Source organism: Galeopterus variegatus, unplaced genomic scaffold (assembly GCF_000696425.1).
Source record: "Galeopterus variegatus unplaced genomic scaffold, G_variegatus-3.0.2 Scaffold274, whole genome shotgun sequence".
Classification (NCBI taxonomy): domain Eukaryota; kingdom Metazoa; phylum Chordata; class Mammalia; order Dermoptera; family Cynocephalidae; genus Galeopterus; species Galeopterus variegatus.
The window spans coordinates 704,315-730,900 of record NW_007726385.1 but is presented as its reverse complement, the minus strand read 5'-3'; the positions used below and the strand labels follow the sequence as shown (position 1 = coordinate 730,900).

General features: G+C 50.2%; 2 protein-coding genes across 3 annotated transcripts in view; both read right to left on the bottom strand.

The window, feature by feature from the left end:
- The window catches only part of BAIAP2L2 (BAI1-associated protein 2-like 2), a 28,179-nt gene extending 7,502 nt beyond the window's left edge, over positions 1–20,677 (bottom strand). Inside the window, exons 1-7 of the mRNA XM_008566903.1 lie at positions 20,627–20,677; positions 19,497–19,572; positions 18,518–18,604; positions 18,063–18,124; positions 6,481–6,552; positions 6,145–6,261; positions 5,220–5,366 (exon numbers count right to left, since the gene is read on the bottom strand). Of these exons, the coding sequence (XP_008565125.1) occupies positions 5,220–5,366; positions 6,145–6,261; positions 6,481–6,552; positions 18,063–18,124; positions 18,518–18,604; positions 19,497–19,572; positions 20,627–20,677 (612 nt within the window). The remainder of the gene's footprint in view (positions 1–5,219; positions 5,367–6,144; positions 6,262–6,480; positions 6,553–18,062; positions 18,125–18,517; positions 18,605–19,496; positions 19,573–20,626) is intronic.
- Positions 20,678–21,576: 899 nt separating this feature from the next.
- PLA2G6 (phospholipase A2, group VI (cytosolic, calcium-independent)) overlaps positions 21,577–26,586 on the bottom strand; it is a 55,329-nt gene continuing 50,319 nt past the window's right edge. For both annotated transcript variants that reach the window (XM_008566895.1, XM_008566896.1), the window contains 5 exons: positions 25,300–25,436; positions 24,746–24,900; positions 23,192–23,359; positions 22,565–22,638; positions 21,577–22,386 (listed from right to left, as the gene is read on the bottom strand). In XM_008566895.1, coding sequence (XP_008565117.1) covers positions 22,242–22,386; positions 22,565–22,638; positions 23,192–23,359; positions 24,746–24,900; positions 25,300–25,436 — 679 coding nt within the window. In that variant the 3' untranslated portion in view covers positions 21,577–22,241. The remainder of the gene's footprint in view (positions 22,387–22,564; positions 22,639–23,191; positions 23,360–24,745; positions 24,901–25,299; positions 25,437–26,586) is intronic.

Here is a 26,586-nt window from a genome sequence, read left to right as displayed (position 1 = left end):
ACAGTGACCAAAGAACCCATTCCCATTACTTACCCTGTAACAATCTGGAAAAAATCCATTATTTTACCTCATGGGTTTGCTAAATAGGTAGAGTTAAGCCAACAGAGGAACTAAGCAATAGACAGTTGCAACGTTCTAATGACAACTTTTTTGCTCCTGGATCCAGCTATATCTGAAAATTTTCAGCTTCCTAGTCAACTAAAGTAATATCTTTTCTGTTTAAGCCAGTTTGAGTCATTTTTAAAAAACACTTTTGAATACAGTTTTCCAGTCCATCCCCATAGTCTAGGTAAGCATCTCCTTTTCTGGCATCTATTTACCTCTGTTTGAATACTTTCAAGGACAGGAAACCCAGCAGTTGACCACGCAGTCCATGCCAACTTGGGGAGGGAGGGCTTTAAATGTTAGACCTACCCGTGAATTAATCATGTTTTTTATTTCCTGTATTTTGTGATCTTTGACATCCTGGGTGTTTGGTAAGCCTGGAGAGACTGCTACTACCAGGGATAGTAAACAACTTGTCTAGGAGTCTGCTTTTCATATGCAAACCATCCGATCCAAATCCCGTATTCCCAGCTCCTTTATCTAGCTCTCACACGCCAAATTAATATTTCCCATGCCCTTACTCACCCCAGAGCCAGGTACCAGACAAAAGAGACCATCTCTATAGCCCAGAGCGCGCTAAAATGGTTCAAACTATCCAATTCTAAATTTGCTCAAACTTGCCTACCCTGCCTTGCCCATTCCTTCCCATGGAAACCACAATACAGGCTCTGGGCCATGCTTTTCCATCCCTGGTTCTGCCCCAGGTGACCCTGCATGGTATGGTGTGCCCCCTTTTCTTAGGAACTGTGACTAATAGAACTTTCAATGGCATTGACCTCTTTATGTTGTCACTCGGTCATCTCTATAAATTAAATCCCACGTACAATTAAAACACTCTGCTCTGCAGCTATAAAGATCTCTCCCATTTCTATTCAAACATCTCCTCCCCTAAGGCCTACCTCAAGATTGTAACCTTAGGAATAAGAGAAGCTTCCCTTACCTGAGCCAACATTTATTCTGTACCAGTCCCTGTGTTAAATGCTTTACCTGCATTATCTTATTTGACTCTCACAGTAGCCCTGGGAGGTAGGTGCAGTTATTATCTTCATTTGATAGAAGATGCTGAAGGTCAGAGAAGTTAAGTGAAGTTACGTGACTGGCTCAAAGTCTCACATCCAGTAAGCAGTGGAGTGGCTTGTACTAGTCTGTCTTTGAAGAAGCCTCCTGTGTCTGTGCCTGTCAATGATTTCTCCCTTCAACCCGGCCCAGCTGCTGAAAACCTCACAGCTGTCTCAGGCAGCAATAACAGAAAGGCTCAGAGCTTTGGGTCACAAGATGGACATCCCTTCTGTTTCCTTGCGGTCATTAAAAAGACAAAACCCTCAAACCGCCGTGCACTTGTTTCAGAGGCAGTAAGCACAGTAAGATTATTAGGTTCTGCATATCATAATTTTAAAAGGGATTTGTACTCAATTTGAGAACTTTCAGTGGAGAGCACCTGCCAGAGGGTTCTAGGAGTAATGACCACAGCACTGAGTCCCAATCTGGATGGCACTCAATTTTATTGGCTTCCCTCAGCCCTGCCTCCAAGCCAGTGGGTGGGAAAAAACACTGTATAGGGTTTCAAAACCATAGAAAAGACCATGGGAGAATTTAAAAAATATTTATGGAGTGGAAAAGCCACTCTCATTGTAACACAAAACCCATAAAATCTAAAAGTATAGGGTTTCAAAACCATAGAAAAGACCATGGGAGAATTTTAAAAATATTTATGGAGTGGAAAAGCCACTCTCATTGTAACACAAAACCCATAAAATCTAAAAGAAAACACTGATATATTCGAATAAATAAAACTTTTTTCACATGGCAAGACCTACTATAAGAAAAATCAAAGGGTAAATGGAAAATTGGCAAAAGTATTTGCAACTCTTCATCAAAAAAGTTTAATTTCAGTAACATAGAGAGCTCCTACAAATTAATAAGAAAAATGGAGGAAAAGATACCGACATGTCATAGTAAAGGAAATCGAATGGCTCTGAAACATGAAAAGGTGTCCATCTCATAAGACAAGAATGAAATAAAGCTACACTGAGATAACATTTCTACTTTTCTGATGAGCAAAGATCAAAAAGTTTGCTCATACACTGTTGTCAAGAAGTGTGGAAACACGGAATCTCATACATTGCTGGTGGAAATGTAAATTAATACAACCAGTGACTATATTCCTGGACTCAGCAGTTCCATTTCTAAGAATTTATTCTGGAAATATATAATAAGCCCAGAGAAGCTACAGGTGAGGTAGGAAGACGCTATTGACTAGCCTTTGACTAAGCAGGGACTGATTATTGGAGAGGAATGAGAAAGTCACCTTACTGTGCCCAGGCACTTACAGTTCTTAAAATCTTGCTCTAACTGTGCGTTCTGTTTATACATATAGTAACAGGTAAATATTTGTGCTTAGCTATCTTAGGAGTCAGATCTTGGATGTCCTAAAGCTGAGCGGGTCAGACAACATGCCACCTGGTCCCCATGCACAGGGGACGTCTGACTGTTCAATCCATGGCTCCCTCCTGAGGGATGATCACCACCATGAGGCAGTCCAGGAAGGGGTCAGCTCTCCTATCAGTGCTGGAGGTTAACTGTTCAGAACACAGGCAAAAAGGAGTTTCCTTCCAAAGAAGATATATAAATGGACAATAAGCACAGGAAAAGATGTTCAACATCGTTAGCCATGAGGGAGATGCGAATCAGCACCACAATGAGATGCCACTTTATACCCACTGGGATGGCTGTAATCAAAACCCAGACAATAGCAAGGATTGGTGAGGATGTGGGAAGACGGAACCCTCATACACTGCTGATGGGAGTGTAAAATGGTACAGCCACTTTGGAAAAGTGTCTGAAAGTTCTTCAAATAGCTACACGTAAAGTTACCACATGGCATTCCTATATACCCAAGAGAAATAAAAATATATGTCAACACAAAAACTTGCACGTGGATATTCAGAGCAGCATTATTTATAATAACCCCAAAATGGAAACAACCCACATGTCCATCAACTGATGGGTAAATAAAATGTGGGATATCCAGACAACAGAATGTTATTTGGCAATAAAAAGGAAGCCACTCACAAAGGACCACATATGGTATGATTCTGTTTATATGAAATGTCCACAATGGGCAAGTCTATAAAGACAGAAAATAGGTTGGTGGCTACCTACGTTAGGGGGATAGGAGGACTGCGGATGACAGCTAGAGGGGGCTAGGGTTCTTTGGGGGGTGATGAATGCACAAGTCTGAATTTTCTCAAAACCATTGAATCGTACACTTTAAATAGGTGAATTGTATGGTGTGTGAATCATATCTCAGTAAAGCTGTTTAAAAAAAAGTTGTTCTTCCCTAGAGGGTCATTCTGTGGGAGAGAAGAGGGGATGAGAAGGCTGAGCCCTGAGCCTGGGGCTGGGTGTGGTAGTGACAGTGGGTGAATGTCCACCTGAACCGAGATCAATCACGGCTCCAGTCACATCTCCCACCTCTGCTCAGTACCAGAGGATTCCTGGGTTTGGAGACAGAGAATGAGGGTGGGCCCTGAGCCTGGCAGGCCAGGAGTCTGCTGCTGCCTGTTGGGGCAGCGGAGTGCAAGCAGGCAGTCCTCCTGAGTGACAGCTTTTGTTTCCATCTTTGGAGGAAAGAGGGCAGGGGCATTAGGCTCCTTCATATGTGAGGCTCCAGCACTGCATCAGCCTTGGAGGTGGGAATTATCTCCCTCCTTTTCTAGACAGCATGAGGCCCAGAGAAATGAAATAATTTGCTAGAATTTGCAGCCAGGGTAACAGGGACTCCTTCATATGTGAGGCTCCAGCACTGCATCAGCCTTGGAGGTGGGAATTATCTCCCTCCTTTTCCAGACAGCATGAGGCCCAGAGAAATGAAATAATTTGCTAGAATTTGCAGCCAGGGTAACAGGGTGGTTGGGAAACTAAACAAGAATACAAAGAAAGGGAAGGAAAGAGCGTTGAAGCTGGGGGAGGAGCAGGTGAGCCAACATCAGGAAAGAGAGCTGCATGGGTGGGTGGCTCAGCGACTCACACTCAATACAAAATAGAGCCAGGGCCTGCCATGTCATCTGGACTCAAAAATATTTGTTGAATAAATGAGTGAACAAACTAATGACATTGGAAAAATGCAGAAACAAAGTCATCAGTGTATGAGGGAATGGTGGGAAGACGGCGTCCCAATACTCCTGGTGTCTCCTCCTGCATCAGCCCCATCAGCTGCATCTCCAGAGGAGTCAACAGGTAGGCCAGGGCAGGCGGGTGGGCAGACCCACATGCCAAGAGGGCGATAGGACTCAGGGCCCAAGCAGTGTAGCCTGCAGAGACATGGGCAGGGCAGCATCAAGTGTCCCCTCTGATTGTGGCCTGGGAGGGGCTGCTGGCTTTCCTGAACTCCAGAAGCCCATAGGCTTGGGCTTCCACTAGCCCAGAGGGTTCCTCTACATAATTTAGGGACAGATATTCTCTTTGGTTGAACGGAGTGTGATGTCACACATTTAGTGAGAGCATCCTCTCTTTGTGCAAAGAAAAAGTGCTCCTTTCTCTAGGAAAACACAGTCTGCACCAAGGTGTTCATCTTGGAGAGCAGAGCACAGCCCCTACTCTCAACCTGGCACCCTTGTGCAGTGCACAACCTGAACAATCTTCCCAAGCAGCCCTGTTTGCAGCAGTTTTGCACATGGATAGGCTAAGTTAATCCTATCCCTGAGGCTGAATGAAAGCTAATGCTTGCAACAGGGAGACCTGGGATAGAGTGGGGTCCTCCCTGTGCCACAGCAGAGGATTGGCCTCTAAACAATTAGACAAGGCAGCCTGCTGCCTGGGGTAGAGATTGCTCCACTCCCCTACTCCCACATTTGCCGGCACCACTGCCTGAGGCCCTTGCAGCTAAATGGTTCAAACACGAATGAACAAATGCATGAGTTAGTGAATGCATACAAAAATTTTTTAAAATCATGAATGAATAAATGAATGAATATATGATGATACAAATAAGCACAGAAACAAAGAAATGGATGGAAAGAGTGAAATAAAATAAATTTCTACAGAGTTTAAGGAAGGAAGGAAGCGCACAGCTCCTAGAAGGGCTCCATTTGCTCTCCCTGGCCCCAGCTCACCCGGCTGAAGAACTGCAGGAAGGTGTTGGAAAGCAGCAGGTGCTTCTCTGCCAGGAAGCGATAGCGTCGCTTCTCTTCCAGTTCAGCTGCCCTCTGACTCTCAGACACGAAGGCCTGCATCTGTGCATGTAGCCGGTTCACACTCTCCTGTGGGAAAGGGGGTTCTGGCTGGGGGCAGTGGGTTTGTGTCTCATCCCACCCCCCACGAGTACCAGCTGTCTGAACTCCCCAGTCCTTCTAGACCCAGACACTTCCTCCTGGAGGCCTCATTCTAAGCTTCTGGCCTGCCCCTCATGGACATCCTCATCTTTATGAATCTGGGTCCTGTGTCCCCCTGGCCTGGGTGCTTCTCATATGCAGAGCTGGTCAAGCCATTGCTCTGTCCCTGACACCTAGCACAGGACCAGCTGGGGTCCAGGAAGGTTGGTTTAATGAAAATATGAATGAGTAGATTAATAACCCCCTACCTGGGAGGGAAGATTCTGAAGAGGGGCCTAGAGGAGGAGACAGGAAAGGAGGGAGAGGGTTAATCCATGGTTTTGGTAAGGGACTGGCCTTAGCCAGGGGCAGGATACCTTTGCCTGGGCAGGAGGAAGCGGGGCATGGTGGGGCTGCAGGTGGATTACATCTTTGCTACCAGGTTCAGAAACAGCAGGACTGGTGGCCTCAGTTTTCTCAGTGAAGTATGAGAAGCGGGGAGGGGTGCTGGGGTTGCAGGAGATGTCTGGGAATATGAGGCAGGCCAGAAAGCCACAGGGCAAGGGGCGGTGCTGATGGTGGCCCTGAGGGCCAGTGATGCCCCCCACCAGGAGCTGGCTGACCTCTCCAGCTGTGCTTGTTGCATATGGCTGGTGCTGGGTGGGGGAGGGGCTCCCCTGAGCCTAGTGTGGCCCAAGACCCGCCCACACGCCCCCAGCCCTCGCACCTTCATCTCCCGCGCATTCTTGTCCCTCTTGCGCTCCATACGCCACAACTCGGACATGCACTTCTCCAGGTTGGCGGCTCGTTGGCGGTACTCGATCTCATAGTGCTGGCGGCTGTCCTGGGTAGGATGGAGAGATGAGGGAGGTCCCCCACGTCAAAGAGCTAAAGATACCCCTTCCAGGGGTCAGGCAATGAACTGGGATTATGGGGCTCAGCTAGGAATGTGTATAACCTGGGGCCAGTTAATGCCCGCTGGCTTCAGCATCCCCACCTGTCAGATGGGGAGAGTGGTCCTGCCTGTGACAGGCTGGGGGCTGAGGTGGGAGGCCAGACTCACTTTAATGAACTGCATGTCCAGCTTGGTGTTCTTCTCCATGTGCTGTAGCAGGTCTCCATGGAATGTCTGCACCTGTGTGGAGTGCAGGGTGGGGGTGACCAGGGTGGCCCCGCTGTTCCGAGGCCCCAGCATCCCCAGCATTTTCTATTACAATACACTGCCCACTGCGCTCCTAACATGCCAGGCACCTGCTCACTTGTCAGAGAAACGGGGATAATAAGAGGACCTGGCTGGAAGGAGGATTAAATGGTTAAACATGAAAAACATTTAGTGCAGTCCCTGGCTTGGAACACACCTTGATGAATGCGTCGAAGTCTCTGGTCCTTATTTTTAGTCTTGTTCTTAGTCTGTGCTCTACGTCATTCCCTCTGCCTGGAATTTCCTACCAATCTTCAGATGCTGGCTTCTCTGCCTCCCCACCCCCCACTGGGAAGCCTTCCTGACTTCCCCAGGCAGAACCCATTGCCCTTTTTTTCTTCTGGAATGTGCATACAGTTGTTCGTTCATTGTGCATTCCTGCAGCCATGCGACAGAATTGTTTGCCAGGCCCCCCTGGAGCTGCTTGGGGCATGAACCAGGTCTGACCCATTTCTGTGTCCTCAGCACCATGGGCAGGGCCTGGCCCAGCAAAAGCACTGAGAACTGCCGAGCCTTAGACGGGGGTGGTGGGGTGGTGGTGGGTGGTGGCTTCCCATAGCAAGCCCAAGAGAAGTAGGTGTCTGACCACTGGGAAGATGAGGAAGCCTGCTGGCTCAGGCTCAGAAGAGCCGCATCCTAATTCTGGTTCTGCCTCCGACTTGCTTTGTGACTTTGGACAAGTTGCTGCCCCTCTCTGGGCCTCAGTTTCCCCATCTGTAACAACAGCAAAGGCTTGACCAAATGCTCTCTAAGAACCGGATGAGCTTTGACTATGTGGGCCTGAGCAGTCATCGCCTCATTCACCTGTGTCCTCCATCAGCTTTCCCTGAGCCAGTCCACATTGTTGGAGAGTCAGACCTAAAGCCATCCAACTGCATGGTTTGCCCTTCAGTTCAGGCTGCACAAGAACAAAGAGGAGCTTCTCCCATCCCTCGACACGACCCCCTCCGGAGGGCCCCCCCACCTCTGCTCAGCCTCCTTGTCTACTCACCCTCTCCCCACAGTGGGCCCTTCCTCCTGCCCAGGGGACCTCCCACTACGATGCAGGAGCTCTGTCCTACAGGCTAGGGTATCGCTCAGAAAAGGAATGCTAGTAATCTTCTCCCAGGATGCAGAAAAATCAGTACATTATAAAATTTCTAAAGTTTAAGTTTTTCTCCCACGACTGTTACTGTTTCTGAAACCTTGGTAACCACTGGTCTGCAAGGGAGCTGGAGGGCACCTCCTCAGTACTGGCTATGCCTTAAACCCCCAAGCTGTAGCTGCCTCTGTGTGTGTGTATGTGTGTGTGCGTGTGTTAAGAAGGAAGTGCCACGTGGTTATGCATAATTTTTTTTTTCCTTTTTTTGTCTTTTTTCGTGTCCGGCAACAGACCGCAACCCTCAGTGTCGCACCCGTACCGGACCGGGACCGGCAATGGGATCGCAACCCTCGGTGCTGCGCCCGCCCCTCGCTCAGCCAGTGAGCGGGAACCGGTCTGTACGTGGGATCCGAACCCTCGGCGGGAGCGCCGCCGCGCTCCCAAGCGGCGCACTGTAGCAGTGCGCCACCGGGCCGGCCCGGTTATGCATAATTATAGAAGCATCAGGTAGATGTTTCTACCCAATGCGGGGCTGTTTTCTGCTGGACCCAATAGGAAGGAAGTCTTCCCAACCCCGCAGGCAGTGTGAACCTCAAAGTGCTGCCTCCTTAAATTGTATCTCTTCAGTTGCCCTACCTTCCTCCTAGCCCTGCTTCCCACTAGAGAGACAGTTCAAGATTTCTGCTCAAACACGATCTGTGTGTTCCTGAAGATCCCCGCCTCCTGCAAAATCGTCCTGTATAAACAACAGGGTTTATGGGAGATACGGGATTGGGGCAGATTCTCATAACCCAGGCAATGTTGTAACTACAGCACCAATAAAGACAGTGAAACGGCACCCAGAGGGTTGACTGTAACCACACTGAAAGCCACAGAAAACATTGCAAATGCACAAAACCAACAGAACAGACGTGCAGGGAATGCTTTAATGATGGCAGGGCTGGCCTACAGAGACGATGACGCAGGAGGAAGTGGCTGTCATGACAGTGGGCACGGGAAGGAGCACACCTGCCCTGAGAGCCCTGGGAGGCTGGAGGGCTCTCCCCCGCAGGCCTGGGAGCGGGAGCAATTTACAATTGTCTTTAAAATATAGCCTAAAGGACTTGCTGTCAGCACACTGACAAGTTGGGCTCTGTCCTCTCCTGCAACTGACTTTACCCTCTCCTCTTGCCTCAGAAATATCACTGTGAACAAGCTAACTTCCATGTCATGCGATACTGCCATTTCTGCTTCCAGTGGTGTACAAACTGGGGTATGTGGCAAAGACGTGCATTTGAGCAGGACAGCCATATGGTCATTCTTCCCATTATCACAGCTGTGATCACCAACGGGGCAGAGGACACAGACCCTGGATGCCCTCATCAGACAGGGCCCAGGCATCCCTGGGTTAATGGAAAGTCTTTGTCAAGCTCCTGAAGAAATGGGTCTATTAAGAGTTTGATGCTTGAAGCAAACTCTGAGCTCTTGCTGTGGGGAACCAGAGAACTGTCTGTTAGTAGCAGGTGGCTTCTGACACAGGAATTCTCAGCAGGTCAGACAGAGGCTGCCCTCTCCATCCCCCCGCCCCTGGCATACACTCCAGCAGAGGGTCCTGTAAGGTCCTCAGCACAGAAGCACAGGAGGCTGAGAGCAGGCCCCAGGGCGGAGACCCTGCATTGTAAGCTCTGTGGACAGAGCTATCGCAGTAACTCTCAGGAAGTCCTCTTGCCATCTATGTAGGGAGCCCCTTGAAAGAATTGTTCCTATGAAATGAACCCAACTCCTCTCCTCCCCTTTCCTCCTGTACCCTCTCTGATCAGGCTGTTGCTCCACCATGACAACAACGTCTTGTTGAAATCGACAATGGCTCCATATTGCTACATCCCATGGCCAATTCTCGGGACTCATCTGACTTATCCTGACATCATTGTTCAACACGGTTGATCATCCCTCCACCTTAAAACACCTTCTCCCCTCAGCTTCCAGCTTGCCAGCCTCTCCTAGACTCTCCCCTACCTCCCCGGCTGTTCCTTTTCTGTCCTTTGTTAATCCCACCTCCTCTCCCTGATTTCTTAAGGCTGGGTTGCCCCAGGGCTTGGGCCTTCTCTATCTACACCCTTGGTGAGCTCATCCGGTCTGGATACTGGTGACCCCCGATACATATCCCAGCCCAGACCTCTCCCCCAAGTCCAGGCTCATGCGTACAAGTGGCTATCCACATCTGTGACTGGTTGTCTAAAACACACATCAACTAATGGCAACTTCAACTTTGGCCAGGCTAAAACTTTGGTGTTATCCTTTACCTTTTGCCTTTCATATCTGAAATCCAATCTATTAAAAAATCCTGTTGATTCTACCTTCAATATGATCTCTCCCCACCACCGCTGCCACCCTTTCCCAAGCCACATCACCCCTCCCCTCAGGTATTGCAAGCGCCTCCTAACTGGGCTTTCTGCTTCTGCTCTTCGCCCCCTTCGCCAGTGATTTGTTCTTAGTCCAAGAGCCAGAATTAACCTACTAAAATATAAGTCAACAATGAACAACTGGAAAGTGAAATCAATAATACCATTTACAGTGACTTCAAAAAACATCAAATACCTAGAAATAAATCTACCAAAGAGGTGTAAGATTGCTATGCTGAAAATGACAAAATATTGCTAAGAAATATAAATAAATGGAGAGAGATACCACATTCATGCATCTGAAGACTCAACCTTGTTAAGATATTGATTTATAGATTAATACAATCTCTATGAAAATTCCATCAGGCTTTCTTGAAGAGATTGACAAGCTGATTCTGTAATTTATGGAAATGCAAAGAATCATGAATAGGTAAAACAATTTTGAAAAAGAACAGAGTCCTTAGAATCCTTGATTTTGGTACTTACTATAAAGCTACATGATTGATACAGTGTGGTACTGGTGTAAGGATAGAGAAGTATATCAACGGAATGGAGTCCAGAGTCCAGAGATAGACCCCTACATATATGACAAATCAATTTTTGACCAAAACAGCAAGTCAATTCGATGGGTAAAGGGAAGTCTTTTTTAAGTGGCATTGGAACAACTGAATATCCGTGCAGGGAAGGATGAACCTGGACTCCATCTCACTTGATACCCAGAAATAAATTTAGGATGGATCAGAGAAATAAATGTAAAGCTCAGAATATAGAATTCCTAGAAGAAAACTTAGGAGAATATCTTTACCATGCAATAGGCAAAGATTTCTTGGGTGGGACACAAGCACGAACCATTTATAAAAACTGATAATTTGGGCTTCATAAAAATTTAAAATTTCTGCTCATCAAGGATAGACACTATTAAGAAAATGAATAGCCAAGCTACGGATTGGGAAAAAATATTCACCTGACAAAGGACTCAGATCTTGACTATATAAAGAACTCCTACAAGTCAATGATAAGTATAACCCAATAAAAAATGGGCAAAAGACTAAACAAATGCCTCATGGAAGAACACATACAAATGTCCAAAAAGCCCATTAAAAGTCATTAGTCATCAGAGACATGCAAAACAAAGCCACAGTGAGATACCATTCCACACCCACTAGAACAACTAAAATAAAAAAGGCTGGCGATCCCAAACCTTGGCCAGGATATGTATAGAGCAACAGCAATTTTCATTCATTGCTGGTGGGAGTACAGAATAGTCCACAAACTTTGGAGAACTCTAGGATAGTTTCTTATAAAGCTAAACATATGTCAACTTTATGACCCATAAATTCCACTCCTATGTATTTACCCAACAGAAATATAAACATACATCCACAAAAAGACTTGTACAAGAGTGTTTACAGCAGCCTTATTCATAATAGCCTTCAACTGGAAACAACCCAAATGACCATCGACAGAAGAATGGATGAATAACTGTGCTATATTCATGCAATGGACTACCAGGCAATAACACAGAACAAAGTACTGACATATGCAACAACACACATGAATCTCACAGACCTGATGCCGAGTGAAAGAAACTGGACACAAAAGAAGACACAGTGCACAATTTCATTCACATGAAGTTCCAGAACAGGCAAAATTAATCTCCATAGACAGCAGTCAGAAAGTGCTTGTCCCTGGGAGGCAGGATCGATGAAAGAGACACAAGGGAACTTTCTGGGCAGTGGAAATACTCTAGTCTTTTAGCAGGGTGGTTACACAGTGTATACGATTGTCAAAACCTGTTGAACTAAATACTTAAGAACTGGGTGTTTTATTGTATGTAAATTTTATCTCAATAGAAACAAAAAGTCAGATTCTGGAATGACGGTGGCAATGAAATGTAGTTTTTAAATCTTTATCTCTTCATAAAAATTGAGAGAGAAACTGGTGGAGAGCAAAACAAAAGACAACATTCACAACAAAATTGGGTGACAATATATCCCCACAAACCCCCAAATAAAAATTCTCTGCCAGCGTGAGGTCTCAGAGTCCACGTGGAGGACGCAGTGGGAGGTGACGGGGTGTTGGATGGGCCGGAGCACAGAAGCCCCCACACAGCCAACAGCTACTCCTGGAGAGCTCAGCTGCAACTCCAAGAGGATTAGGGGGTAAGTGTCAGGGGTCCCTGGTGGTGTCTGAAGGGGCTGGAGGAGTAGAACTCGAGGAACACTTAAAACTGACCAGCCAGTCTCCATTCCAGGACAAGGCCCACATGGAGGAGGAATGGGATCAAAATCAAGAACAGGGACACTGGACACAAGGGACAGAGAAAGTCTAACAAAAGTAGGGGAGGGAACAGAACCAGGAAATTGCAGAAAAGATTGCAAAAATGAAGCTGCCATGTTTTTGGAAAAGTACATAAGAACAATGGGAAGAGATTCTGTGAAGTTCGAAAAGCTCTCCTGACTATGCGTCCTTCTAAAATTTCAGAAAAAAGCTGGTGAGTGTTAAAAAATAAATAACAAACAAACAAACAAATAAATAAAATTAAATTAAATTTCAGAAAAAAATTAATTTCCCATAAAAATGAGCAACAGAAAACCTCTGAAGTAGAATCCAATAGAGAGTTATTATGAGAAAAAGGAGAACATGGATGGAACAAAATAACATTCCCACACAGTGAGTGCTCACCAGAAAGGCCCACAAAACAGAAGAAAACTGTAATCTATGATTTAGAAGTGAACTAAAGACATTAAAAAGATGATACAAGACAGGGAAGAAACAACATGGAAGAGAATTAGAAAAATTCAGAAAAGAGGGGACAGAACTCAAGAAAGAATTAGAAATTAAAAAAGAAAAACTTATGTTTAGTAATGAAAGCTGAACTATTAGGAATTCAAAAGTCAGTAAAATGCACAGGGCTGGCTGGTTGGCTCAGTGGGTTAGAGCGTGGTATTGTAACACCAAGGTCCTGGGTTTGGTTAATGGAACCAGCCAGCCACAAAAAGCCAAAAGAACAAACAAACAAACAAACAAACAAACAAATAAACACAACAAATAAGGCTTTAAGAGAAACATAAAGGAAAAAGTAGCAAAGATCTTAAAAATAAATTAAGAACAGTGTTCTGTTATAACACCAAGGTCAAGATTCAGATCCCTGAACTGGCCGGCCACCAAATAAAACAAAACAAAATCTCAGAAAGGCTAATATCTATATCTATATCCATGATAGGTCTCCTTTTATGGGATCCATCCCAGCTCTAGATATTAAATCATAATATCTAGAAGTGGAGACAAACAGAAATAAAGAAAAAGTAAAATATCCAAGAGGAAGAGACAGATATTAGAAAGGCTAATATCTATATCTATATCCATGATAGGTCTCCTTTTATGGGATCCATCCCAGCTCTAGATATTAAATCATAATATCTGGAAGTGGAGACAAACAGAAATAAAGAAAAAGTAAAATATCCAAGAGGAAGAGACAGATATTAAAGATAGGCTACCAAGATCTAACATACAGGTAATAGGAGTCCCTGAAGAAGAAATGCAAAGAAAGGGAATAAAAAAATTCTAAAAACACCATTCTTGAAATTAAAGAAAAAAAAAAAAGAAAAGATTTGAAACTACGTATGGAAAAAGAACATCACATAACTGAGAATATCAACCCAGACTGACCAATACCAAGATATACTCTGAAAAAATTACTAGAATTAAGAAAAAGAAAAAAAAAATCTTTTGGCAAAAGAGCAAGTGACTTAGAATGGGGAAAAAAATAATCAGACTTTTCAACAGCAATGTTCAATGTTGTATGTCAGAAGAAAAACACTAAGGCACACAAAGAAAAGAAAGAGAAAAAGGGAGAAGGGAAGGAAGGAAGGAAGGAGGGAGGGAGGGAGGAAAAAATGGAAGGAAGGAAGGGCATATGAGACAAAGATTTTATTTACAGCAAATTTGTTTCAAGTGCAGTTGGCCCTCCGTCTCCATGGGTTCCACATCCCTGGATTTAACCAACCACGGATTGAACAAAAATATTTAAAAAAAAACAATTAAAGTAATACAAATTAAAAACCAATACAGTTTAACAACTATTACATAGCATTTACATTAGGTATGAGAAGTGAGCTAGAAATGATTAAAACATACGGGAGGATGTGCGAATACTACATACACCAGTTTACATCAGGGACTTGAGACCCATGGATTTTGGTATCCGTGGGAGTTCCGGGAACTGAAGCCCACGGATACTGAGGGACGACTGTATAAAGCGTACAGATCAAGCCCTTCCTGTGGGGACTGTTAGAGAACAAGCTTGAGATAACCAGCACGACTGCAGAGACAGGACACAAGGGCTGGCCCTCCCTTGTGGAAGGGAGATGGATGCGGACAGGAGGCCGTGAGCGTGGAGCCTGGTGGCTGCTCTGACGGTGTGGACGGCGCACAGCTGTTTTTACACATGGGGGGGAACAGGGAGAGCAGAGGAAAACAAATTTTACCTGCTTCCAGAAATCCCATCCATAAATCCCATGGCGGTGGTGGAACTAGTGTTGCTATTCTGAGACTGTTGCGTATACAATGTGAGATAAAGCCGATAGGTAATTATGGCATATTCTCATCCGTTCAATCTCTGCATCCTCTTTTTTTTTGGTCCTTTTTGAGACCGGCCGCACCGCACTCATCCAGTGAGCACTGTGAGCGCACCGGTCATCCCTATATAGGATCCGAACCCGCGGCCGGAGCGCTGCTGCACTCCCAGCGCTGCACTCTCCCGAGTGCGCCACGGGCTCGGCTCCTCTGCATCCTTGAGAAGCAGGATTCTTGGTGTGGAACAAAGGAGATACTAGTGTAATATAGATGAGGTTAAGTAAAAACGCTGTAGTGTCAGTATGTGCTTGTGAAGTGCTTCATTGTATATCCTTGCACGTGTATGAGTGTGTTTGCATGTATGTATAGCACTGGCCACTGAAAGAGCCTAGAAACAATGACTAATAGTGCCCAGATTGTGGTCTTGAAATACTACTTGTCACTGAAAACTCAAAATAAAAACGGCTTCGTGGAGAAATGGCTGATTCCATGCCTCGAGCAGCAAAAGTAGCAGATGAGTCTGGAACGCCTTGTCATGCTAGACAGCAAGGAAGCTGCCAAAACGACTAGGGTCACGTCCGAAGGACGCAGGAGGAGGTTGAAGAGGCTTCCATTGGCCAAAGATGGAACATTTTCACCTTCAACAAAGATAATAATCTCGAAGGCCTGAAATACATCTAATGGGTGTAAATCTATGATACTGGTGATAATAAAAACTACTACAATAATGGTGCTAGTAAGAAATGAAGTTAATTGGTCACCTCCAGAGGATGACAGAGGCAAATTCATTATCCTGAAATCGATGAGTAAAGGGAATGATGTAAGCCTTTCTCCCGCCTTTTGCATGTGAAACCAGCTAGTGGTAACGGCAGTAAGGAACACACCTCTTTATTGAAGTATTCCGATTACCAACGCTTCTGAAAGGGCATCAGAGGAGCAGCCATGCACGAGTGGATCTGTACACACTGGCGCCTCCCAGTGGAAGAACCCAGCACCTGCTTTCATCTTACCAATAGGAGGGAACAGAGTCCAATCAAGCCTCTGGATCCAGAGGACAGAGGAACCAGCCAAACCACACCAGGAGTGTGCAGTCAGCACCTTCCAGACTGTGGAAAAACCAAGCCAAAGCCACGTCAAATGCCCCAGGGTCTTCAACAAAGTGCAGGGAAGAGAAATGGATGGACACAGACCTGGTGGGTTAAAAGTATTCTTTTTTTTTTTTAAGAGCAAAACTAAATTCTAGTGTCTCAGGAGGTATGCTCAGGTGATAAAATATGAAGGAACACAAGGAAGTGCCAGCTCAGACCAGTGGCTGCTTTTGAAGGGAGGGAGGGGCAGTGAGTTTGTTGGGGCCACATGGAGGGGCTTCCAGGGACGCTGGCAAAGTTCTTGATCTGGGTGGTAGTTTCAAGGCTGTTTTGCCTTATAATAATGCATTAGGCTCTAATTTGTTCAGTGAGATTTCCTGTTTTAGCTTACAATAAAAAAGGTTTTTCAGGGCTGGCCCGGTGGCGCACTAGAGAGTGCGCCGCTTGGGAGCATGGCGGCGCTCCTGCCGAGGGTTCGGATCCCATGTGGAGACCGGTTCCTGCTCACTGGCTGAGCGTGGTGCGGGCGCAACACCGAGCGTTGCGATCCCATTGCCGGTCCCCGGTACAGGCGCGACACTGAGGGTTGCGATCCCGTTACCGGTCAGTAAAAAAGACAAAAAGACAAAAAAAAAAAAAAAAGGTTTTTCAAAAGCACCCAACCCAAATCTAAGTCGGATCTTTTCCCCTTTTGTTCCAAATGTTCTAATGGTGCCCTTTCACTGAGACAAATGGCCAGGGTCCCAAGAGGGCCCGGCATGATCGATTGGGCCCTGCTAATGGCCAATTGTCTTCTCACACTTGCCCTCACTGCCCCCGCTGCAGCCTCCCCCACATGTCCACGCACCCATCCCTCTGCCCAGACGCCCTCCCCCAGGTGTCTCCCTGGCTAGCTCCCTCATCTCCTCCAGGCCCTTCTCATTGTCACCTTTCTAGAGATGCTTTCCTTGAGCATCTGTTAAAAATTGCATCCCCAAACACTTCCTATTCCTGCTCTGTTTATCTCTATAGCATATTTGCATCTAACATCTAACATGTTACATATATATTCACTTATTTATTGTGGATTTTGTCTGGCTCTGTCTTTGGGAGGGCAGAGATTTACGTCTACTGCATCTCTGGTGCCTACAACAGTGCCTGGCACAGGGCAGTAAATAGTCACTGAATGAATGAGCCCAAGGTGGAGGCGACCTCTGGTATGGTTCTGGCTGGGGGCCCTGCCCAATTGTCAGAGCCAAGACACCAGTGCCTGGGGAGGGAAGCTCTCCTTACAGAGCAGGCCTGGGTGATGGCCACAAGTGACATGAGCCACTTGTGAGCCACAGGTGACGTGGAGAGCCACTGAACTCAATAACAGGAAGCCACAGTCTCCATAACTCCATACCCAAGCCCAAGGGGTGGCAGGGGCTTAGTGCTACACCCCAAAGTGTCTGTGGAGTCTACGGAGCCCAGGGGGCCTGCGGGCATGGTTTTGTCGTCTGTGGGCATGATGCACATTTTCTGCTAGTAAAACTGTTCCCCGTACCAACCTGATCAGTAATTTATGGAGCCCCCAAAGAGCACCCTGACTTCCAGGGATCACATCTGCTCAGCTCATTGCCGTGCCCTCTTGGGATGCCCTCTCTTCCCCTCCTCATCTAAACAAGCCCCACTCCCTTTTCAAATCTCATTCTTTCGTTCCACAGTCAATGAAGCCTTGCTCGGTGCCAGGTGCTGTCCCAGACACTGGAGCTTCAGAGAAAAGAAGACCACGTCCCAGCCCTCTTGGAGCTCCCAACCTTGGTAGAGATAGGGACAGGCAAGCGATGTCTACTTCTAGTTCTCCTGGTAAGGTGCCCAGGGACTTGACAAGTGCCAGGGTAAACAGTTTATACTTATTCATTCATTTCATCCTCTTGAGAATCCTACAAGGAAGTTACTATGGTTGTCTCCACTTTTCAGATAGGTAAACTGAGGCACAGAGTCCAAGGTCCCAAACCAGTAATTGATGCACCTGAGCAATGCGCCTTTCTAGATCCTCCACTCACTCTGGAATCTCAGGCAATGACTAGAGTTCCAAGACTCAGTTTCTTCCTCTGTAAAATGGGTAGAAATGCCACCAGCATCCTAGGGTTGCTGGGGGCTTGAACAACTATTACAGAGCCTGTCTCTAGTGGGCGCTCAAAGGCAGCCATTGCTGTCATGTTGCTAAGGGCCAGGTGGGGACCAGGAAATCCTCCCTGAGAAGAGAATGTGGGAAGATGGGCCCTCTTTCTCTTTGGAATGCAGCCCACTTTCCTTGAGTGACCCCTCCAGGCCCTGGGGTCTGATACTCACCACCACCTCCAGGTCAGAGTTCAAGTGCCGCTGGGTGTCCGACATCTGCACCAAGATCTCCCCTGGAGGCATGGAGGGCACTTCAGCTTCAGTGCCAGGAGCCTGCCCCACCCACCCTCTTCCATGCCAGAAGCCAATAGAGGGACCCAAATCCAGGAATTTCCCATATGTCTCTCAGGGACTCAGCGGTGCTGGTGGGAAGGGGCTTGGGCTCCAGGGCAGTCTGGGCTCTGGGCTGCAAGGCCTGTGTTGGGGGAGGAGGACTTCCTGGAAGGACACATGTGCCACAGGAATTGCCTCTGGACCCTGGGATGGTGGGCCAGGGTAGGCTCCGGGGCCAAGGGGAGGCATCAGGAACACACGGAGGGTCCCAGAGCCCGGACAGCAGGAGGAGGCTGGGGTGGAAGTGGGCTAGGCGGAGTGCCCCCCAGGCCCAAGAAGGGGGAGCACCTCACCCAGAATCTGCGAGGTGGAACTCTGCAGGGCCTGCTCACCAATCTTCTGGATGGCGTTGAAGTATACCTCAGCTGCCTCAGACAGAGCTGCAGGGCGAGAAGGATGAGTCCAGGCCCAGTGCCCCTCCATCTGTCCCCACCCTTCTGGACGCCTCCTTGAATGTGTGTGAGAGAGGAGAAGGAGTGCCCTGGGTGGTGTGTACAGATGAGGTATTGGCCAGAGGAGAACAGGGGATGGGACAGGGGCAGCTACACCCAGCCCAAGGTCTGGCACTGAGCGGGGGGCCTCGGAGTGCATCTGGCAGGGGTGGGGTGCAGGCGTCTGTGTGCTCATGCAGAGGGTGTGGATAGGTGTGCTGTGAGGCTTGGGGGCAGGGGCACTGGCTGAGGGGCATGGGGGGAGCAGGCTTTGACTCTGAGGTCTAAAGAGGCAGGGAGGGATGGAGGAGCCCTCAGCTTGGTGTTGATTAGTGCTGGTGGAGGGGTGCTGTTGGGAAATACAGGTGGCCACAGTGGGTCTGCACAGGGACTGAGTCAGTGGTGAGGGCCAGCTGTAGTGTGCGTGGATGGGAGGCCAGTTAGGGGTGAGGAAAACCAGCTCTGGAGTGAGGCCGGGGATGGCGGTGGGTTCAGCAGCGGCATCGAGGTGACACATGGAAGTGTGTGTGCTGTCAGGGTGTGTGTGGGGAGTGGTGGGACCTGTAGGGCCTGCCGCTGTATCTCAGGAGCATCCAGGGACACGTGTGAGTGTGTGGACTGGAATGGGTGGGCACAGGTGGGCAGGGGCATGTAAGGCATCTCTGGCCGCAGGGGTGTGAGAGTGAGGGTGGTGGGTAGAGGGCATAGGGCTGAGGATGAGCGGAGTGTCTGGTGTGGAGCGCAGAGAATATGGTTGGGGGCCCCCGTGGTTGCATGGAAGGGCCTGGGGTGTGGGGGTGGTAGAGACCAAGGGGGTGGGCACCGTGGCCCAGGCACTCACCGTGGAAGGCCCGGAGGTAGTTGTTCCCCAGGTACACAAGATTCTCCAGGGCGGGGTTAAACTGCTCCATGATGCTCTGTACCACGAGGGTACAGAGGGGGGACATGGGAGAGGAAGGAGGAAGGATGAAGAGGCGTGTCACGGGCCTCAGGGGTGGGGCATCCCCAGCCCCACTTAGAAACTGAGGGCTACCCAGCATGCTGGCTCTCTGCTTCAGGAGCCTCCGAGGCCATCTTTTGGGGCCCTGTTCCAAGCCAGCTCCTGCTCACACACCTGCTCAGGGGGAACTCAGGCCCTGCCAAGATAGCACACCTCGAAGGTTCCCCTCCTCGCCCTGGGCTGAAGGCTGACCATCTGCCATGGCCCCGCTGGGCACAGCTTGGCCCTACCCTGTGTCCAGGCCCCACTGGGCTAGACACATAGGGCTGCCAACTGTCACCTCAGGGGCAAAGGCAGATCTTGCCCTCCTCAAAGAAGAGCACCCTGGGAGTGAGGGTGTGGCTGGGTCAGTTTGGGATGCCCCAGGCCACGGCCAGGTGGAAAGCAACCTGGGTGGTGGAGACAGCCCTGGACTTGGACTTAGACTTGAGTCTTGGGTCAAATCCCAGCAGCACCTCTTCCTCCCTTTGTGACCTTGAACAAGCTTTTTAACCTCTGTGGTATCAGTTTTCTCATCTGTCAAACAGGGTGATTATTTTTTACTTCACAGGCAGGGTGATGTGAGGCTTACATGTGAAAGGGTCCTGCATACAGGAGGTGCTCAATTTATGTCTATGGAGGCTGCAGCAATCACTCCAGAGGTGAAGTAGGAAGTCTGAGTGCGGCGCTCAGAAATGAGAGAGAGAGAGAGTCCCCACTCCCAGTCCAGGTGGCTCCTTCCCATCTGTGCTCCCATCTCTTACCACCCTCGGCCCTGGGCCCTGTCCTGCGGTCCAGTGTTTGGGAGTTGGGATCCTACGGAGTGTGTGGCTGACTGCTCCCAGGGACCCCCACCTCCACACCCACAGCTTAGTGCTCAGGCCTCCCTTTCCAGAACACCTGCAGCCCAGGTTGCCCTCTAAGCTCCAGAGCTGCCTGATCCCATGCCCTGGGAGGAGGTGTTCCGGCTGGACTGGCTGCCACGCGCTCACCTTGTAGATGGCCATGGTGGACCTGTAGAACTGGTCCATCTCGGGGGCCATGGGGGCGCTGAGCAGGTACCTGCTGGTGATGGCAGGGCTGGCGGCACTGGGGTCAGTACCTGCTGGTGCCCACCTCTCAGTGGGCAGTGTGGAGGCTGCAGAGTGGGATCTGGAGATGGAGGCCTGCCTGGGAGGAGGTGGCAGCTTAATTATTCACCAGCCGGGGATGTCAGAACGCGATCTGGGGCGTAACCAGACCCAGCGGGGAAGGCATCCTGTGACGCGGGCAGGTTCGTGTGACCTGCCCTTCAATTATTTACCCCTCTGAGCCGTGGGCCAGTGGGCACGCATGGAGGGCCACTCTCCTAGGTCACCTCCTCCACAAGGCAAGGCTTTCTAGGCCTGCTGGGGACCCCTGGTCCTGGGGGAGCCCCACCCTCCCGCTTGCCTAGACTGGACATTGCCCACCCTATTGTGCTAGAGCTGCTCAGCGCCCCTTCCAGGGCCCTCCTGCCAGTTCTCAGGCCTTGCCCTTGCCCTGAACCCCTCAGGCCTGCGCAGATCCTCCCCCAACACATGGGAGAGGGGGCGACACAATCCCTGGAGTCACATAGACCTGGGGGCAGGCCTTGGCCCTGCTCACTTGCTGCTTGATTGTGCCCAAGTCCCCTGCCCTTTCTGGTTCGCAGGAGGGGCTCTCCCTTGTCCCTATGGTGAGGATTAGGGCTCCCCACAGGCCTGCCTGGGACAGGTGGGCCTGGCACCTGCCCCTGGACACCCTGTGGGCCTGTCCCGGGCAGGCTTGGAGGTGACAGGAGGTGTCCCTGTCCCAGGGAGCCTAGGAAACAGAGTGTCCAAGTGGGAACAGGAAGAGGACAAGGTCAAGGCTGAAGGTCAATGCCAAGCGGAGCTGGGGGTCGGGGTATGGGGCACTCACACCTCAGTGCACACAACACAGATGAACTTGAATCCAAACCATTTATTTCACAGCTTTGGGGCAGCCCCAACAGCCTATCCCCACTGTTAGTCTGCTTCATCGGGAAGAATAACAACTCAAAGGGGTGACCTTTGAGAGGGTGGGGTGGCCCCAAGGGGCGGGGTGGCAAGGCATGCATGTAGGGGCAAAGTTGAATGAGGCCTCCTGCTCCTGGAGCCTGGGTTTCCCTGCTGTGGGGTGGGGGGGTGCCTGTTTCCTTAGCCCAGCCCCCAGGGAAGAGGGTAGGGGACAAAGGGTGTTGTACCCACTAAGGAACCTGGGAGGGTGGCTTGCTCACTGGAGGCTGGGGCCAGGCTGGGGGCATGTGCAGGCACACTTAGTGTTTGAGCTGATGGGCAAGGGGTCCCGTCGAGTCAGTCATCCTTCACAGTCAGGAAAAGGGGCCGAGTGGGGCTCTAGGCTTTCTAAGCCCGGAATGACAAAAAATGTCAGATGGTGGGGGTTGGGGGATACAGGCCTTCAGGACCAGCCTCAGGCAGGAAACTCAGGCCTCCCAGTCCAGCTACGAGTGCAGAGCTGCCTAGACCCCAGCTCTGCCCAGTAGTGCAGTGGTTGGGCCTCACATGGCCTCCCCAGCAGGGACTGGGGGGGTGCAGTGGGGTGGGGGTGGCTGGGGCCCTGGTGGCCTCATGGAGAGAGCAGCAGCTGGGTAAGCTTCTGGAACTGGTCCCGATGCTCGTAGATGTAGACCTCGGTCTCCCAAAGGGCATTAACCAGCACTGTGTCGCTGACCTCGTCCAGCATGATGTCTGTCCCCAGCTGGGGGTTCAATCTGTCCAGGCCAAGGAGGATGGGTCACCCCAGGACACTTGGCTGAGGTCGGGGACAAGAGCTAGGACTGGGGTAGGCTTGGGAAACAGAGCAGCTTCTTGGGGAAAGGCAAAGTTGATGTCAAGGTCTGAGTAGGGGCAGGTTGTGGCAGGTTGTGACCAGGCCAGCTGAGCCCTCACCTGAAGTACTGGATGCCGACCATCTCGCACCAGGCCTGGGCCCGGTCCACGGCCCGCCCATCCGGATCTGTGCACTAGAGAGAAGCAGACTCAGTGAGCACCCGGCCCACACCCACCCGGCACTGCCCCCTTGTCCCAGAGTCCCCACCTGGGAATCCCCAGGTCCTATTGGGGCTTAGCTGCCAATCAGGAGAGTGACTTTGGGCAAGTCCCCCTCCTCGGGCTGCAGTGACAGTCCCAGCTGTGCAATCAGAGGGGCAGAAGGCTGTGGTTGTCACACACAGCACAGCAGAGCCTGTCCAAGGCTGGTAAGTGGCAGCGGGGGCAGCAGCTGAGTGGACAGGCCTCGTCCCCTTCCCCCACAGTTTTCCTCCATCTCACATTCTGGGCTTCCACACCGGGCTGTGCTGCAGAAAGGGATCCACAGCTAAAAAAACTTTGAAAACCCCACTGTGGGTGGCCATGGAGGGTCCCTGCCCAGCACTGAGGCTGAATCAGGGACTTTCTTCCCCCAGTTGGCTAAAGAAGATAGATGAGCCCTGTCATCTCCCCGACACCAAAGGCCACACGGGGAGAGGGTGAAGGCATCAACCTGGGCTGGGGACCGCAAGGGAGGGCCCTACTCACACAGTCCACCACCATCTTGCCCAGTTCCTTGGCCCCAAATACAGTCTTGGCCAGTTCCCAGGGGTTGCTGGGACGGAAGACATCCACACAGGTCACAGGGACCTGTGGGGACCTCCCTGTTCCCAGAGAGACAACGATGGAGAGTTTCTTCACCTTGTTGCCCTGACCCTGTTGGGAACAGACAGGAGTAGTCAGAGGGGACTTCCTCTGGTCATGGACCTTCCCATGGGTGTGGGGCACTTGGGGAGAGTCAAAGAGAGGCCCAGGTTTGGGCTCTGGGAGCACGTGCTATGAGGATAGGGACAGAGGCCTCTGGTGACAAAAGCACACCTGAGCACTAATCCCAGCCCCTGGCAGGCCGGGGATCTCGCTGTGGACTCAACTGCAGCCCCTCCCCCCAGAAGGTCTGGTGTGGGCGTCACATGCCATCTGCTTGGGAAAGCAACCTGCATACCAACAAGACTCCACATACACCCGCACACCCCATCTGCTGCTGGTCAAAGTCAAGGTAGTGGCCAGGGAAGGAAAGGGAGGGACATCCCTCAGTTCTGCCATTTGTGTCATTATCTCTTTAATTATCGCATCATTATCTTTTTTAATCCTCCAACCAGTCTGTGCAGAGGGCATCGATCACCCCACTACACAAATGTGGACTCTCGGCGAGGCTCGGGCAGGGACAGAGGCTTGCCCAGGCCACAGGGTGGGGAAGTAGGGCTGGGGCTGCCCTGGGGCTTCCTGATAACCACAGCCAGCAAGGACAGGGCACACACTCTAGGTCAGGTGCTGCTCTAAACATTTTGCAGGTAACAGTGGACAGAATCCTCCCGAAATTCCCCAGGCAGGGACTAGCATGATCCCCACCCACAGCTAAGTGAAGCTGGGCAGAACAGGGACCCCCAGCCCAGAGGCGCCTGCTGCAGGGCCCAAGCTCACTGCACCACCACTCCAACCCCTGCATGCTGGCCTTGACCCCCTCTGCTCTAACTCCTCAGGTGAGGGCCGCTCCTCTTCCTCCAGCTCAGGAATTCTGTACTGCTCTGTCCCCAAAGGACTCAGGATGGGGTCCCTTCCTCCGTGGAGCCTCTTCCGAGCCCCCAGGCCTCTAAGCAAAGGTGATCCACCTCCTGGGCCCCCACACAGTCCTCTATTGCAGCACCTGAAACACTTTGAGGGACGTGTCCCTGACCATGGACTATCTCCCCACCAGATGTGAACTCCTCAAGGGCAAGCGTTGTGTCCCCAGGTTGGGCACAGAGTGGCCTGTGTGCAGTATGCAGGCTGCCCTCCCCACTAACAGCAGACGCTGTTCGTTGATCATAACACTCTTTATCACCTCGTGCAGACTGGGCCTCAGAGTCCATCTTAGCACAGTGCTCAGGTCGACACCAGTGAAATAGGTTCAAGTGTGAGAAAAAAACTGCTGTTGAGTTCACAGACGGGTGCGTGGATGAAAGCCATTTGCTCTTGTGGGAGTTGATTCTTGACAAGGTTCGCTGAAACAGGTGTCTGCAGTGGGTGGTCACGTCCAGCCCTCTGCCCTGAGATGGCTCTCACCTTGCGGATCATGTCCTGGTTGTACTCATGGATCTCGGTCATGGCGTCCAGTGTGGGGTTGTTGGCCAGCAGCCCACCATCCAGGAAGCGCCCGTTGGGACGGAAGTAGGTGGGGGCTGCCCCACTGCTTCGGGCTGCCCGCCATACCAGCTGGTCTAGGGGAGGGAGAGTAGGGTGGCCCAGGGTGCAAGGGACAGGTATAGAACCTGTGCACTTCAGATCTCAGGCATGCATGGGTGTGGGCACAAAGAGGTGTGGGGAGAGGGGGAGGCTGGGAACTCTTCAGAAGCAAGACCCACAAGGCCATCATGCTGTCAGGCCCAGCAGTCCTGGTGGAAGACAGGGTGCGGCTAAGGACCTCCTGCAGCCTCCTCTCACCTGCCCGAGGTCTGCCACCCCCCCAGCAATGCATTGTCCTTAGCCAGTGAAGACCAGGGTAGTGGGTGGGCTGCTGGTGGGGCAAGGGTGGCTGATGGCAGGCCTATGACTCCCACCCACCATCCCAATCACTCAGATCAATCACTTCCCATGGATGCATCAAAAATGGTTTTAACCTGAGGGCTGAGTTGGAGGCTTTAGGTTAATATTCTGGCTGAAACGAGGCTCCCGTACAGACTCTGGAGCATCATAATTCCGGAAAAGGTGGAGTTCGGCTGGCTGCCGGTCAGACAGTGTCCCTGTCAGCATCACCCTGGAGAGCAAGGAAGGACAGCTGACCCACCCACCCATCCACCTTTCCCCTTGCCCAACATTCGGGCCCTGGGTAGCAGAAGCCCCACTCCCACAGACCCCTGGGGCTCCCCTCTGTTCTGGATGGGTGGACTTCTCCCCCCACACTCTCTCCTGCAGTGCTGGAGAGCATCTGATTGGTACATCTTCAGAAGGGCCATCTGGCAGTTTTCATCCAAATTGCTGACAGGCTTATCCTTACACCCAGGGATCCTACTTCTGGGAATTCATCCCAAGAAGCTGTCACACATGTGAGAGGTGGGCTGTCCAAGGCTACTAATGGCAGCACTGGCTGTTAAAGCAAATGACTGGAAACAACTGAAGTGTCCATCAGGGACAGTTCAATATACCATGGCCCACGTACCCAATGGGTCTGCATCGCTGCAGAATGACTGAGGAAGTGCTTTGTGTACTGCTAGGTGACAAATGCGAAGATGTATGGTTATGTGGAAAAACTAATACGTATTGAGATCCTTAAAAATGTCCTGACTCTACTTGTGTTTTTTGTGTGTGTGTGTGTGTGGCTGGCTGGTACAGGGATCCAAACCCTTGACCTTGGTGTTATCAGCACCACACTCTCCCAAGTGAGCCAAGTGGTGAGAATTCTATTTTGGAAAATCTATTCTAAGGGAATAATCTTAACTACAGCAAAAGCTTCATGTATAGGCTTCTTTTATAATTTGTATAAGGCTACTCATTGCAATGTAACACAAAAGAGTAACACAAAAGAATAACACACAAATATATTTATTATATTGTAAAGAAAAATGTAAAGGAAAGGGAACAAAAAACTTCATAGGAAAAAAGGCTGTTTTCCATTTCTGGGAATACTGCAGGAAGATTATCTGAGCAACCCTCCCACTGAACAAAATTTAAATGGTGGAAAAAGTATTTTCAAAAAATTTCTTAAGGGGCCGGCCCGGTGGCGCACTACTACAGTGCGCCGCTTGGGAGTGTGGCGACGCTCCCGCCGAGGGTTCGGATCCCACATACAGACCGGCCGCTCACTGGCTGAGCAAGGGGCGGGCGCAACACCGAGGGTTGCGATTCCGTTGCCGGTCCCGGTCCGGTACGGGTGCGACACTGAGGGTTGCGATCCGTTGCTGGTCACG